General features: G+C 40.4%; 1 protein-coding gene across 1 annotated transcript; it reads left to right on the top strand.

Moving 5' to 3' along the window:
• The first annotated feature begins 199 nt into the window (after positions 1–199).
• Positions 200–12860, top strand: EAF2 (ELL associated factor 2). The gene is made up of 6 exons (XM_063161779.1): positions 200–356; positions 2594–2688; positions 3366–3502; positions 4268–4413; positions 7389–7655; positions 12024–12860. Exons 1-6 carry the CDS (start codon positions 254–256, stop codon positions 12068–12070), a joined length of 795 nt encoding a protein of 264 aa, XP_063017849.1. The 5' UTR covers positions 200–253; the 3' UTR covers positions 12071–12860.
• Positions 12861–14134: the final 1274 nt, after the last annotated feature.

Below are 14134 nucleotides of genomic sequence, written 5' to 3'. Positions count from 1 at the left end.
AGCGCTCTCCCCTGCGGGAGGAGGGTACATTTGCATATCCGCGTGCGGGCTGGCGCCTCCGCCACCCCATTGGTGAAAATCTACATGGGGACGGGCCCGCTGACCAATCCGGCTCGGGGAAGGCGGGGCTCTGCCCCTCACGGCCTATCGGAGCCGCGTGGGCGGGTCCCGCCGGCCCGGGCGGCGTGAGGGATGCTCGGTGCGGGCGGCGGCGGCGGCCCCAGGGCCCGCCATGGTGTGAGGCGCTGCCGCGATGAACGGAGCGGTCCCGTCGCTCTACGACCCCAAGGCGCGGGTGCTAAAGCTGGGGGAGAGCTTCGAGAAGCAGCCGCGCTGCGCCTTCCACACTGTCCGCTGTGAGTGCTGGGGTTGGGGGGGCTCTCGGGGGCTGCGGGGGTCGGGGAGGGGTTCGGCGGCCCCCGGTGCCCGCAGTGCCCTGGAGGGTGGGGGTGGCTGCGGCCGCTCTCGGCGGCTGCATCTGTCCCGGGATTCTGGCGCTGAGTGCCGTGGGGTGCCGGTCCGGGATTTAGGGAGCCGTGCAGGTTTCAGTCGGTGCTGGGAGCACGTACGGCCATTGTATCCTAGAGCTGCCCCTCGCTGTCCGCTGGGCACTAACTTAGCTTTTTATGCCTTTTCCATAGCGTCTCCCTGCGGTTCTGCTGGAAACCGAGCTAAGCTGAACCTGTGGCTCTGTCTTTGCTTGCGCTCAGTTTTTAGAAGTTCCGTGTAATTCAGCAACCAAAGGTTAAAGGCAGGCGGTGTTAATCACGGAGCCAGTACGCCCTCCCTGAGTACATAATTACTATCTAGAGAGGTGTGTGCTCAAAGATTCTGAGGGTAGCTAGGAAACAAATGCTCCCAGGATTATAGTCCTTGGTAATTTAGCACTGCAGCTTCTGGTTTTGTTGTCTGGTTATTTATAGAATGATATCCCCAAGATTCAGAGAACGTATGTTCTCTGGAGAGTGTCCGGTGTGCAGGATGGGTAATGTGCTCTCTGTGAGCAAAGGGAATGGCACTTAGATTGTCTCCAAGTGTAGAAGTGGAGGAGAGGGAGAAAAAAAAGCTATAAATGGATTTAAACAAATGCTGCAATTTGATATTTACCCTAATTTTAAAGAGGACTAACAACCCCGTCTGGTACCTCCTACCCTTAGAGTTTCATGCTGACTCTTCTAATGTGATGATTTATTCTGAAATCTGTTTTGAAATCTCTCTTCCTTTCCAACAAATGAGACACAGAAACTGGCCCGTTCATCAGTTCTATCAAATGCACGTGCAGAAGAAATACCCTCCAACACCTGACTTTTTTTAACAGTTGAGTAAAAGGGACAACAGCTGTTGGTTAGAAGTTAAGATTGGCAGTATCAATATCTTCATTTTCTCAATTATTAACAGCCCAGTGGCCATATATAAAAGCAAATACTCTCTGATTTGGTGAGAAACCTTGGAACTGTTGTATGCTTGTTCCTGTAGGAGGACATCCAGGGCTTTGCCCAAGCCAGGTTAGCGGGGGCTGTCACCTGTGTCTGAGCTGCGAGCCTCCTGCTGCGCGCTCGGCCCTGCCCAGCAGCTCCCGCAGCCCGGCTTTCCTGCCCGGTCGGTGTTGTGACTGCAGCCGTGCCTCCAGCTGCGGGCTGTGCGCCTGGCCCGTGGCTGCAGGCCGAGCTGGGGAATGGAGGCTCCCCCGCTGCAGGAATGTGACCAGCAGCGTGTGAGATGGGGCTGGCAGCGGGGCGAGGAGCGTGTGCCCGCCCCTGGGTCCCCTCCGGCATCCCGGGGGGCGAGACCGGCCCTGCCGTACCTGAGCCGCGGGCTCAGCCCCACATGTGTTATCACAGGCCTTCAAGAGCCTCTTGATGCTATCCTGTCTCCCTCAATCGGCACAGGCAGAGTTTTGGCTGTAGCCTTTCCCAATTTATTCGTGGTGGAAATAATACTCTGTGACAGAGCTGCCTGAACATATGCTTATTTGCAATGTCTCAGAGTTTTGAAAAGGATCAGAAATCAATACCCTCTTTTGCTCAAAACTTATTTTAACGAGTCCTTTAGATGCTGAAAAAAAAACCCCAAAATGTAAATCAATGTTAAATTGGGAAGGAATTTCACTTTCAACAGAAATAACTATACTGAAACGCCAAGTTTTTGTGCTTGTTACAGTAAAGTTAGAAACAGAAAGAGAAATGCATATTGGGGGTTGATATTGTTCTGTGCATTTTCTGTCACTTGTCTACATCTCCCATGTTTGGGATCAGCATTTTCAGGAACTATTTATTGGTTCTTCTGAAAATAATTACATGAGAATGTACCTTTTGAAATACAACGTAACTTGTTTGGCTCTCTTATCCATTAAAACCTAAAGGTGTCTTTCTAATTTTAACTGAAAGATTTAAACACTTATAATGGATCCTGAGAAAAGCAGCTTGACTTTGAATTCTGTTGACTTATGGAATGATCTGCTCAGGGGAATGCTAGATGATACACTAGCAAAAAAAGGCTTTTACTTAATAGCCTCCAACTGCAATTAAGTGGTGCCTGCATTTATAAGATTCCTAAAAAGCCTGTAAATAATCTAGTTTGTTTTTATATTTAGATGACTTTAAGCCTGCATCTATTGATATGTCCTGTGAAGGAGACCTTGAAGTTGGCAAAGGTGAACAGGTGACAATAACACTGCCAAATATTGAGGTGAGTTGATGTGGCTGAAGAGTGGCAGGCTTAAAAGAATGATTTATTTTGTTGTCCTAAGTATATACCCTGGCTATGGAAGGGTATAAAGTTTTAATGCTGGTTCAGAGCTGCCTGAGTGATTTTTAGAGTAGAAAAACAATTGCTCTAAGACTGTAAGATTACAAAAGACTCAAAGGTTAAACAGCTGCACTGTAACTTTAAGTGTATTTGCTGCACTGGAAATATGCTGTAGGATGACCCAGAAGTGTTGCGTACACAGAAAAGCTTCATGTGTATGTTGGCAGTGCGAGCTTCCCCTTGGTATTTATTGCTCTAGTGCAGCTCTAAAGCAGGAAAGACTGGAAAGGGAAAATTTACTACCTGCCATGCTTTACTGCTCTGCTGATATGGGAACTGAAACCTCTTTTGGTGAGATGAGTCCTAGAGAGAAATAAGGAAATATTGGGAAATAAGCATTTAATCCGTTTCAAACTAAGCTAAGTGAGTAAAACCCCATTCCAGTCAAACAGCAGCTGCTTTTGGACATGGCAACTGTGACTCTAATTTGAATTAACCAGTAATGTTTTTAATGGCTAGAAATGATCACTTGTAGTGAACTTGTCACCACAGAAGGATTGCTGTTTCTAAGAAAAACGACCACAGCAGTAACACTTACTGGACTTCTGATTTAATAGGGCTCAACTCCACCAGTGACTGTGTTCAAGGGCTCAAAGAAGCCTTACCTAAAAGAATGTATCTTAATTATCAACCATGACACTGGAGAATGTCGCCTAGAGAAACTTAGTAGCAACATCACTGTGAAAAAAACCAGGTGGGTGATTTACAGGAGAAACAACTGTGCTTTACTCATTTTGAAAATCAATGTTAATGAGTCTAAATTGAGATATATAACTACATATCACTATTTTTAGGAAAACATAATTTTAGAAAGTACGTGGTCTTGCTCAAAGGAGTGAAAAACCTGCTTTCTCAGCAAACTGGCTTCACATCTTTTGAATCATGACTGCAGAAGAAATTGCAATGTATTTTTTATTAACCAAAACATATTATATTATTGAAAGAAATAGTAACTATTTTCTGATGTGTTTAGAGGGAGGGGAAAAAGGATCTATTTAGCTAGTAGCTTGCCTACTGTCTTCTGGCTTGTAAATGAGGAAATTAAAAAAAAGAAAATTTTGTGACAGGTCTCAGTAATTGTAATGGCTTGTTTTTCTCATACCAAGGTTTTAAATATTTATTTTCTGCTGCTGAGTCTGTATAATTAACTTCCGGCAGAATTATTATTAAGTGATCCTGGGTAGCAAAGTATAAAAACAAATCAACTGCCAAAATATTACAAAGTTAATAGCAGTGTATAAAAATAGTTTTAAACACATATACAATATTAATAGTATATATTAATGTATTATATGTATTAGTATAATAACTTACCAGTATGATAACTTATCTAAGAATCAAATTATGCTATTTAGAAAGGCACGAGAAATAATTCCATGGTACCACATCCCCTGTGTTCTTGCCTTTTTCCTTGCCTCTTGCCTTCTAGTAATTTAAAATCTTTCCCTCTTACACACAGAGCTGAAGGAAGTAGTAAAGTCCAGTCTCGCATTGAGCAGCAACAGCAGCAAATGCGAAATGCAACAAAGGCTCCAAACAACATTAAAAGCTCTCCATCAAAGGAAAAAACATTTCCATCTTCTCCTATGGATGATATTGAACGGGGTAAGCTCCACTGGCACACAAGTTTCAGAAATTATGCTGTTAACAATTAGTTTTTAAGAGGTTTTAGGGTGTGTAGGTTGTTTTTGTTTTGTTTTGTGTTATTTGAGCTTCACACTAGAAGCTGATTAAGTGAGCAACTTCACTCTGATATGGAAATGACCACTCTGGCTCAAGTGTGTAAAAAAATAGTATTTGTAGCTTGCTACAGTAAAAAAACAGCTGAACCATTAGGTTTAATAATGGCTGCTGTCTCCCTGGCTCTGTCTTCCACAGGTACTTTAATCAAGTATATGCTTGGTTGTATTGTCATACTGGAACTAAGTCACTTCCATTTTGACATTGCTCCTTTTTCTTTCTGTGCACTCAGCAAATATGTTACAGTACTTCACATCTCAACCTACACTTTAAATTACCAGATAGAGCCTTGTGGAAGATGAGGTTCCAATGAAAAAGACAGCTAAAAACTTGCATAAATCAACCCTTGAGCAGTGCTGTGTACTGTTTCCTTGAGAGACTCTGGTTTGGTGTGACACTCATATTTCACTTAATAGGAGGCCTTATTTCCTTTGGGAGGACAAGGAAGATGGCAGGTGGTAATTACTTGCTACAGAAATGCTGACAGGTGGCAGTTTCATTGACTGGAACTGACATCTGCTTCCTAAGTTGTTCTGAATTCCTTTAAACAGATTTTTTTTTAGATGTATCATTATGAAGATGGTTTTTGTTTCCATTTTGGTTTTAAGCTCTGACCAGCAATCTGTATTGCAGAACAGTACTATAATTCATCTCAGGTTCCAAAGAGGAAGGAAATAAAATTACTCCTTTTCTAGGTGGTCTGTTCTTTTGGGGGAAGTGGTGGTATCAAGTACTGAAAGTCTCCAAAGTGACTGCCAATGTACCAAACTCTTGTGTAGTGCCAGTCCACTTTTGAGTACTATTTAAAATGCTGAAAAAAATTAAAAGGATGGTAGAGATATTATCAAGTCATCTAGTCCATCCTTCTGTCCTAAAGTCAGATTTCTAACCTGTTCTTAGAACCTTCCAGTGACAAATCCTTGTACTTGCTGGCAAGCCATTCCAGGGCTTTGCTCTCCTTACTGTTTGGGTTCTCCTGTAAAGATAGTCTGACAGCAAGCCTATTACTACTTTCATATTTATCATGCAAGTACAGAGCAGATTACTGTGCTGCTTCTGAGCAGTCCTTCACAGACTCAAACTGCTGTGTCTTTCCCATTCTTTATACAAAATTACACCAGTTGGTTCAATCTTTCCTTGGAGGTTTCCTTTTTAAATCCCTGATTTGTTGGCAATTTCCTTCAGCTTTCTTGCAATGAGTCCAAAAACTTCCTTAAGTATAGTCCCTAAACACATCTACAGAAGTTCTAGCAGTGCTGACGTGAGGAAGAAGGCTGCCTTACAGGCACTATTCATCTTTATACACAAAGAACAAATAGTATCATGTCTGTAGTATCACAAGACCAAACAGTATCCAGTCATTTCCGCACAGCATGGAGTGGCAGAGCAGTGTAGGGATCCACTGTAACTCTCAGACTCTTCAGAGGTGTTGCCTGCTAATCATTCTTCATCCCATGGTTGTGTAACTGACTATTCCTGCTTAAGCACACTACCTGGAACTTGTTACTAACTTTGTTTTCTGAGGTGGAGGGGCAGCTCATTCTGCCATTATCCTCTAGTATATGTACTGCTCTTCCTTCACTGGATAAAATCACCTAATTTAAATTCTGTCTGATTAAATTACATCAGAATTCAAGGCAGAGATCTTATTTCTTAGCTTTTGGTATTGGCCAGTCACTTAAAATTTTTCTTCTATTAGACATTGCTTAGGAGGAAGTGGAATTGAATGCTTAGGATTCGAGTGGTGTCCTTCAGTTAGGTGTCTTACAGCTCCAGATGTGTGGTGGATCATGTTCTCTCATGCACGTCCTTAGTAAAAGATGCTTATATGCTTCCAATTTTTATTTTCTTTCTGTTCCCCTTATTTTTTTCCTTATGCTTGAATAGTTCAGTCTTTAATTTTCTTTCTTTTCTTTCCTAGCACTGGGTTAATTTTTTCCTGCAGCCATAGCTGCACTCTTAGGTGCCATTTTTCCTGAACACCATTTTCTTTTAGACTAGCCTTTGATAAAGATGGCCTTTCCTTTAGAGTGGTCTTTGATAACTTAGAGTCTGTTTCATGGAAGTTTGTGTTGAAGATTAATCATTTTATTTCTCCTCCCTTCTTCTCTTAAGCTTTGCACTGTCTTGCATCTTGGTGACTTTCACCTTCAACCTGTTCTGTATTGGGTAAATTTGAAGAGAGATGAGCTACTCTCCTACTTGCTTTATTGTGTCTGCTATATCAAAGCTGTTCCTGAAGTATTCTAAGAGCTTGTAAGACCATCTTAACAAATGTCTAGTGTAAGACTCATGGCTCTTTTGGATATTCTTCGTGCTTAACTTGATTTTGAGCAAAATGTCACATGGCCCAAACAAATGTATTGATTGCAATGCTGAATTGCTGGCAGGCATTTTGGGTGCAACTGCAGACATCTTGCAGTGACTGATCTGTGGATTGTAACTGCAGTTTTTAGTCAGTGAAAGCCATATTTGGGGTGCTAAGGAAAACGCAGAACAATTTCTGCTAGTTGCAGAAATTAAAGGCTATGTGGGCTGCATTACCCCATGGAATGTGGAGTTAAGCATTTGTGTTCACAGTCACCCTTGTTCTAAAACTTGGCTTGAAAGGGAGAAAGTGCTCAAGCTATGAGGATAGAAAACCACATGACAGGCTGGATACCACTTGTGCCCTTTTCTTTGTTCTGGAGATCTTTGGTGGGTTTGGTCTGGGGTTTTTTAAGTTGCTGTAGTGTGTGCTTGATGTCTGTTGATTTTTTTTTTTTTTTCCTTTTTTCCCCTCCTCCTTATATTTCAATTATGATGAATGTAAACTGAGAAACAAATCCTATTGTTTGCAGAGCTAAAAGCAGAAGCCAGTATCATGGACCAGCTGAGTAGCTCTGACAGTTCATCTGACTCTAAAAGTTCTTCATCCTCTTCATCAAGTAGTGAAAATAGTTCTAGTGATTCTGAAGATGAGGAAACGAAGCCCTCTCTTCCGATGTCGATGCCGTATTTGCAGCCTCAGCCCACGGTGTCTGCCATGCCACAACAGGCTGTTCCTGACAAAGATGCCAGTCATAACAGATCCCAAGAGAGCGGTGGTCATATGATGAATACACTACGTAAGTACAAAGGCTGTTCTTTTCTTAGTGCACAATTCCAGACATCGAGATTCTGAAAGGAAACCATATTGTTTTTAAGTATGTCTCTGTTATAATTAAAACTGTGGGAAGTGATGCTAGGGTTTGGTTGTTCAACAGCAGGCTGAATTAGACACTGGGCTAGAAGGTTCGTGGTTCTCAGAGATATTAAATTAAAGCTGAAGCAGTTGAAAATATTTCCTAAACTGTTCTGACTTCCTCCCAGTTCTATACATTGGGACTGGAGAACAGTAATTTTGTATTGGAAATTCTTGACCTAACAGGGCACTCCCTGAACATATGCTTTTCATTTCTTGGATAGAACTATGGGAAGGATACTATGGTTGCAATACTCTGAGTATACAGAAAAGATGGTGTATTCTTAGCTGTGTCAGTTGCAATTATTCATGGCAGTGTTCCACTGGCCAACAGGGCAAAACTGTCCTTTGCATATAAGGAAGGAGGTGATTTGCTTTCAGGAGATATTATCTTATTCCACACATTCAGGCAACTAAAAATGTAATTTGAAGAGTAGCTGTGATGTTCAATAGGGATTGCTGCACAGCCTGGAATTGCATGCTCAATGTATTCAAAAAAAGGAAAGTTTGGAAAACTCTCACGTAAAAAATAAAATCCCATTAGGTAGAAAAACTTAAGTTCACTGCCTAAATAACAGGAGTACTTAGACACAGAAGTGAGTATTCAGCTATGATAACTCTTCCAGAATAGTTACATTTTTAATTAGCTGCTTAGCTGCCAGACCTTGGTTTGAAGAGATTTCCATCAACCCTGCTTTGCAGCCTAAGATCATTATGGTTTATCATTCATATGTAAACTTGTTATACTGAAATTTTAGACTCTGGCAGATCTACTTTTATTTCAGCTCTTAGTGGATAACATGAATGACAGTTCTTTTTCTTTTTTCTCTTTTTTTTTTTTTTAGCTAGTATTTAAATACTTAAATAACCTGCATTGATATTTCATTATGTACTGCATGAACAGATAAGATCAGAGTGAGAAGTCCTGTGACTTTGTGTGCAGAGAACGAAATGCTGCTTTCATTTTACTGTCACTGCAAAGAACAAAGTCTTCATGTTTACAATTTGTGTAACATTAGAGTGGCACTTATTTCAACCCTTACTGACAAATGCGATTTCCCGTTCTCCACACTTTAATAAAACTGTTATGAAAATTTGATTAAGCTTTATCCCCAGTGACAGAATCTCAGGTGGGAAAGCTTCCAGTGAGAAATACAAGTACAGGTGGCCAAGTCCACTAGTTCCAGCATAGGGAGAAAATGCTGCTTAAACCATGACAACATCATGAGTGCTTCAGGGGAAGTTGGTGGCTTGATGTTGCTTGAGAACCATGTTGACAGGCAGAACCTTAGACCTCTGAGCTCTTGAGATTATTGCCATCTACTTCTATTACAGTTACAGATATATTACTGCTTAAAACAATTCCATCCCCAACTTCCAGTCCAGTTAACATTCACAAGACACCTCCACTAGTTAAAGATCAAACCAGCTACTTCCAAAATTGCACTTCTCCAGCTCTATTGCTGAGGGAATTTGGCAGGAGAGTGAAACCTGGAGAAACTAAACGGACAGCACATTGTTCTACTTTGGATGGCAAGAGTTCTCAGTCAGATTTTGTACAGTCATTTTCTTCCATCTCAAATAAGGTTTTGCAAAAATAAAATACTGAATCAACAAATGTCAGCACAAGCTGCTTGCTTGTCTAATCTTGCTTTGAGGTGTGTGCTGATGTCTGTGACTAGTTTTGTGCACCTCTGTAGAATCAGCACCATACCAGGTAATTAGTGAAGTTTTTCTTTGACTTTCTTTGTGCAGGGAGAAGGTTGGGGGAAGCTTAGACAGCAGAGTTTTATCTTGCATGTAGAAATTAAACAGCTGTAAATTCTAAATTTTGTAGAATTTGGAAAATGGAGGAGGTAGTGTCTGGAACATGGCAACTAAATACTTCTGTCAGATACATATCTACCTCTTCAGGAATCTGGGGCTCAGTACTGCCCCTCACTCCCAAAATACTGCTTCTTCCCCTTTCTACCTTGAGAAGCTGATTATATAGGCTCACAACTTGCCTTATAACAAAGTCTGCAAATGGTGACACTAATGAATCTGTTCTTCATGAATATTTGCTCATATGTTGCTTTATGTCTACTTTTTCTTTAAACAAGGATTATGTTAAACAAAGTAACTTTCCAAAGAAAACCCAGCATAGATGGGCTGTTCTGTGGCCTTGTGTTAGGTACTTAGTATTCAGCACAACTGCACTTCTTTTGATGCTTCGTACAAACATAGCTGTTTTACTTTGACAAATAATAATTTTCCCTTGTATTAGGTTGGTTTTGGTGTGACACTAAGATTTGTGAGACAGTGATCACTCCTATGAGTTTCCCTGTCCCCTATAACTAGCAAGAATTCAGTTGAATATATTATATTCACCATAGATTGCACTGCAAATTACATTTCCTATTTCCCCAATTAATATTGCTAATAAGCAGCTGGCACCATGAAAAGAATTCAGCAGTTTTCCCTCACTTCATTGCTGCCTCATAAGTACAATAGTCTAGATGTTTCTTCAGGGTCCTCATTAAATGAGCTTTCTGTCTTGGCACCAAATCCATCTGAACGCCACCAGCTCTAGATTGTGCTGTTTTGCCCTCTCTCTGAAGGTGTTTTTTTGAGATAGGAGTGCAAAAATGAGGCACAAAGCTTAGCCTGAAGTAAATCCTAACATATTAATTCTGACTCTGGAACTTGGAGTTCTTGCCTTTCCCATCTGCTGGTTTTCACAAGCATTGGTATTTTTGGCTGGTGTTACAGGGTTTGTGTAATTTCTATTAACTGTGTTGAAATAACTTTTGAAGGCTGCAGAAACACCATTTGGAAGGTTATCTTCTTGTTCACACTCCCTGTCCTCCCATAAAGTAGCTAGTGCATAACAGGGCTGGGATTTCTAAGAATTCACTGTAATTCTCCTTTGAGTGATAAATACAGGAGTTAAATTTACCAATACCATTCTCTGTCTTGAAAGATCTTTTAGGGTATTATATTGTTCTGAATAATTATTGACAAATAACTTGATTTTGTCTTTTCTAAAGTGCTTTTTAAATTTATCTTAAAATAATATGGCTGTAAATTTTTTCTTTATATAGAGGATTGGAAAGAAAAAAAATGTCTTTAAAGATTTTTGGAAACAACCATCTTCACTGTTCTTTTCTTATATAAAGTGTTTTTGTTGTTGCAGAGAAGCATGTACCACTTTCTAAGCTTTATTGATGACACAGTGGAAAACAAAGGAAGGCTAAATGCAGCCATGTTAAAGGCTCCAGTGTTCTGGCAGAAATGATAGGCCTGACAGTAAAAGATCCAATCTGAGTGTTGTGGGGTTTTCATGTGAGAATAGTGTGTTCACTCAGTTTTTTCCGTTTCAGTGATTTTTCTTTTGTTTTTAGGCCATTTCTGCATAGCCCAAGATGATTTTTTTTTTCTTTTGTAATGGTTGTTTGGCAAGGGAGGTGTGGGTATAAACATACCAGTTGGAACAGACTCCTAAAAATGTGTGGGAAGTTGCTAGGTATGATGTAGATTGTGTAGAGCATGCTGCTGTATTTTTTGTTAGCTATCTGTCATCCTGGGAAGATTCCCTCCTCACACCCCCTGAGCTTATGGACATCCACAGCAAGCACAGGGTAGCCTTTTTACTTCCTCATTTTGAAATATATCGAGACAGCCACCAAATTAAAGTGCTTTGTAAAATTTCTTTTGATGTTTTGTTTGCTCACTTGTTCCAAAACCAGTTTGAAATAGTAGGTCACTGATACATCTTTAAGTGGTATGTCAAAGAGCTGCTCTTCTTGATTGAGACACCACTTTGTTTTCAAGCACAGCTGAGTAGCATTCAGATGTGTTTCAAAAAAAAAAAAACAACTTGTTTTTCATAAAACTGCATTCGCCAGCAGTTTTTCCACTTGTGAAGCATGAAAATGTGGGTGGCAGAGATAGCTAGGTGTTGTCTTTTGTGATCTGGTGATGTTAAATAAATGCCCTTGTGCAAATATGCTAATGGCTTCCTTGCCAAGATTTTAAAATTGTAGACAAATTATCTCTCTAAGTTTCTGTCACTGTGAGTTTGGTTCTACATGCACTTATTCTTTTATCATAAAATAGTTTGGGTTAAAAGCGACTTGAAAGATCATCTAGTCCAGCCCCCCTTACCTGTTTGCTATTAGCTTTTGTAAGCCATAATTGGGAAAGGGAGTATCATGAAAGAAGAAAATTATTTCCTTGAAAATGACTAATATGTTGACTCTTTTTCTTCTAGGAAATGACTTGCAGCTGAGTGAATCTGGAAGTGATAGTGATGACTGAACAACTTTTTGGCCTTAAACGTATCACCTTTTTTGCTAAATATGTCTTAGCATCTGTTTTGCACTAAGATTAGATTACCAGAGACTGGAATGAATGTCCTCAATTTTGATAATAGACATCCTAATTTTCTACTGACACATCATGTCTATAATACAGCAGCATTGATATCCTGTCAGTGCTATGGTTATGTGTTTATCTTTCAAATTACTGTATTTACAGTAAAATTGTGTATGATCTGATTTTGATTATTTTTGCCTCAGCCACCTGTTTTACTTGAAACTGATTTGTAACAGCTAGTTACTTTATATAAATAGCTATGAAATAGAGAAATATCTGATATTTATGGAGGCAAGTTTCCTTCCTATCATTTAAATGCTGATCTCACAACTTTGACTTGGAGAGGGAGAAAGGGAGAACAACTAAATGAGGTCTGCTGTGTCAGCTACACTTTTTGTTCTGTTCACAGTTCATACCTTTAAGGAAACTGCTGAATAATGTGGTCCACTAGTGCAGTTACAGTTTACAATTGTTCAACACATTGCTGAATTCTTAATTTCATTATATAATGGGACTTTATATTTCTGAGCCTCAAGATTCCTGAGGGAACTTGTCTGTTTTCTGCCTGTTTTATGTAACTTGAATAGGGCAGTCTTTTTACAACCTTTTTGTATCTAAATTTACGTAACTGCAGAGACAGCAATGAATTTCCTTCATTTAATTCTGTAACAGAAATCAGAAAATTTCTTTGTAGAAGTATAAAAGTAATTTAATAAAGCAAATGTTTATCATTTTCATGCATCAGATTCTGTTTTTGCTGGTTAAGAATTCAATTTTTTACCTAAAGTAGTCATGCCAGTGAAGGGGTCAAGCAAAGAAATAAAGCAGTGAAATAGTAGCTAATAAGGACTCTCCATCCTGTCTACAAGACTGAAATGTTTGTTGCTTTTGTTACACTGAGGTGACCCTTAGTAAGAGCTTGCCAAAAGTTTATGGTGATGCAACTGAGTGTTTATTACAGATTACATCCAAATGCCAGTGGGAAGTAATACCATATTAGACAAGAAAAGGTCTTTTTCCACATTTGAAATGATACTTCAAGACCTGAAGAACTGAGGACCAGACTCCAAATTCCATCCTGTAATTTACCACTTAAGAGTTTTGTAACAGTAGCAAATGTCTGTAGGGTGAGTTCTGACAAGATAAGTCTGTTCAGTCTTGCACAGAAGTCTCCTTTGCTGGATTGCAGTGGTTGGATCACAGCTTTGTGTCTAAACTGTGAGGACTGAATCCCATATGTCAGCCTGAATGTGCAGACATGGAAAAATCTGCACACTCAGTAAATGTATACAATAGATGGTACTAGAGGAGCTTATTCTCTGAACTCTGCTCTACCAGCCCGGTGAAATATGGGAAATGAAATTAAATATGGGAAATGCTGCTTTCTGATGCTTCCAGACCTTGTGCTCTGCACCAGGTCACAGCTCGTTAATCTTCTGGCTTCCTAAAGCTGGGATTGTAAGAAGCAAAATGTTCTTGTGTTCATACTCAAAGGAAAAAACTCAAGTTCATAGCCATGGGTGAGCAGTTGTTATTAAAGGGCTAATGCACAACCTTGAGCAAGGATGCTGTGTAATAACCCCTGTAAGACAGTGGGAACTCTTGAGGGAAGGAGGATTGAGGTCTCTCATAGATCCTAGCTGTTGGTGTGGGAACTCTAGCAGAGTACCTGGCTCTTGGCACATGCTGCTGATAAAGTTGGGCAGTGTGAGGAGCTGAGATGTTGCACCTTAGCACTAAGGAGCAGCCCTGTGTGCTAATTAAAGGAGTCTATGATAATGCAGGGTCCTGAGCTGTCTTCTCTTTGCCTTCCCTCTGTCCCCAGTGGTTCACTTGCATGGAAGTCTTCCCTTAGGATGATGCTAAATTCTAATTCCAGCCAGAATGCTGCTGTTTTTCCTGAATAACAGGGCATTCAGGGTGTACAGAGTGAGCAGATGCGTGGAAGCACTGACCAGGCCACAATGTAAGTCATGCAGAGCATATGTATTCATGGATTGTAATCAC

This window comes from Melospiza melodia, chromosome 8, assembly GCF_035770615.1.
Source record: "Melospiza melodia melodia isolate bMelMel2 chromosome 8, bMelMel2.pri, whole genome shotgun sequence".
Taxonomy (NCBI): domain Eukaryota; kingdom Metazoa; phylum Chordata; class Aves; order Passeriformes; family Passerellidae; genus Melospiza; species Melospiza melodia.
The sequence above is the reverse complement of the archived record's forward strand: the minus strand, read 5'-3'. Positions and strand labels throughout refer to the sequence as shown.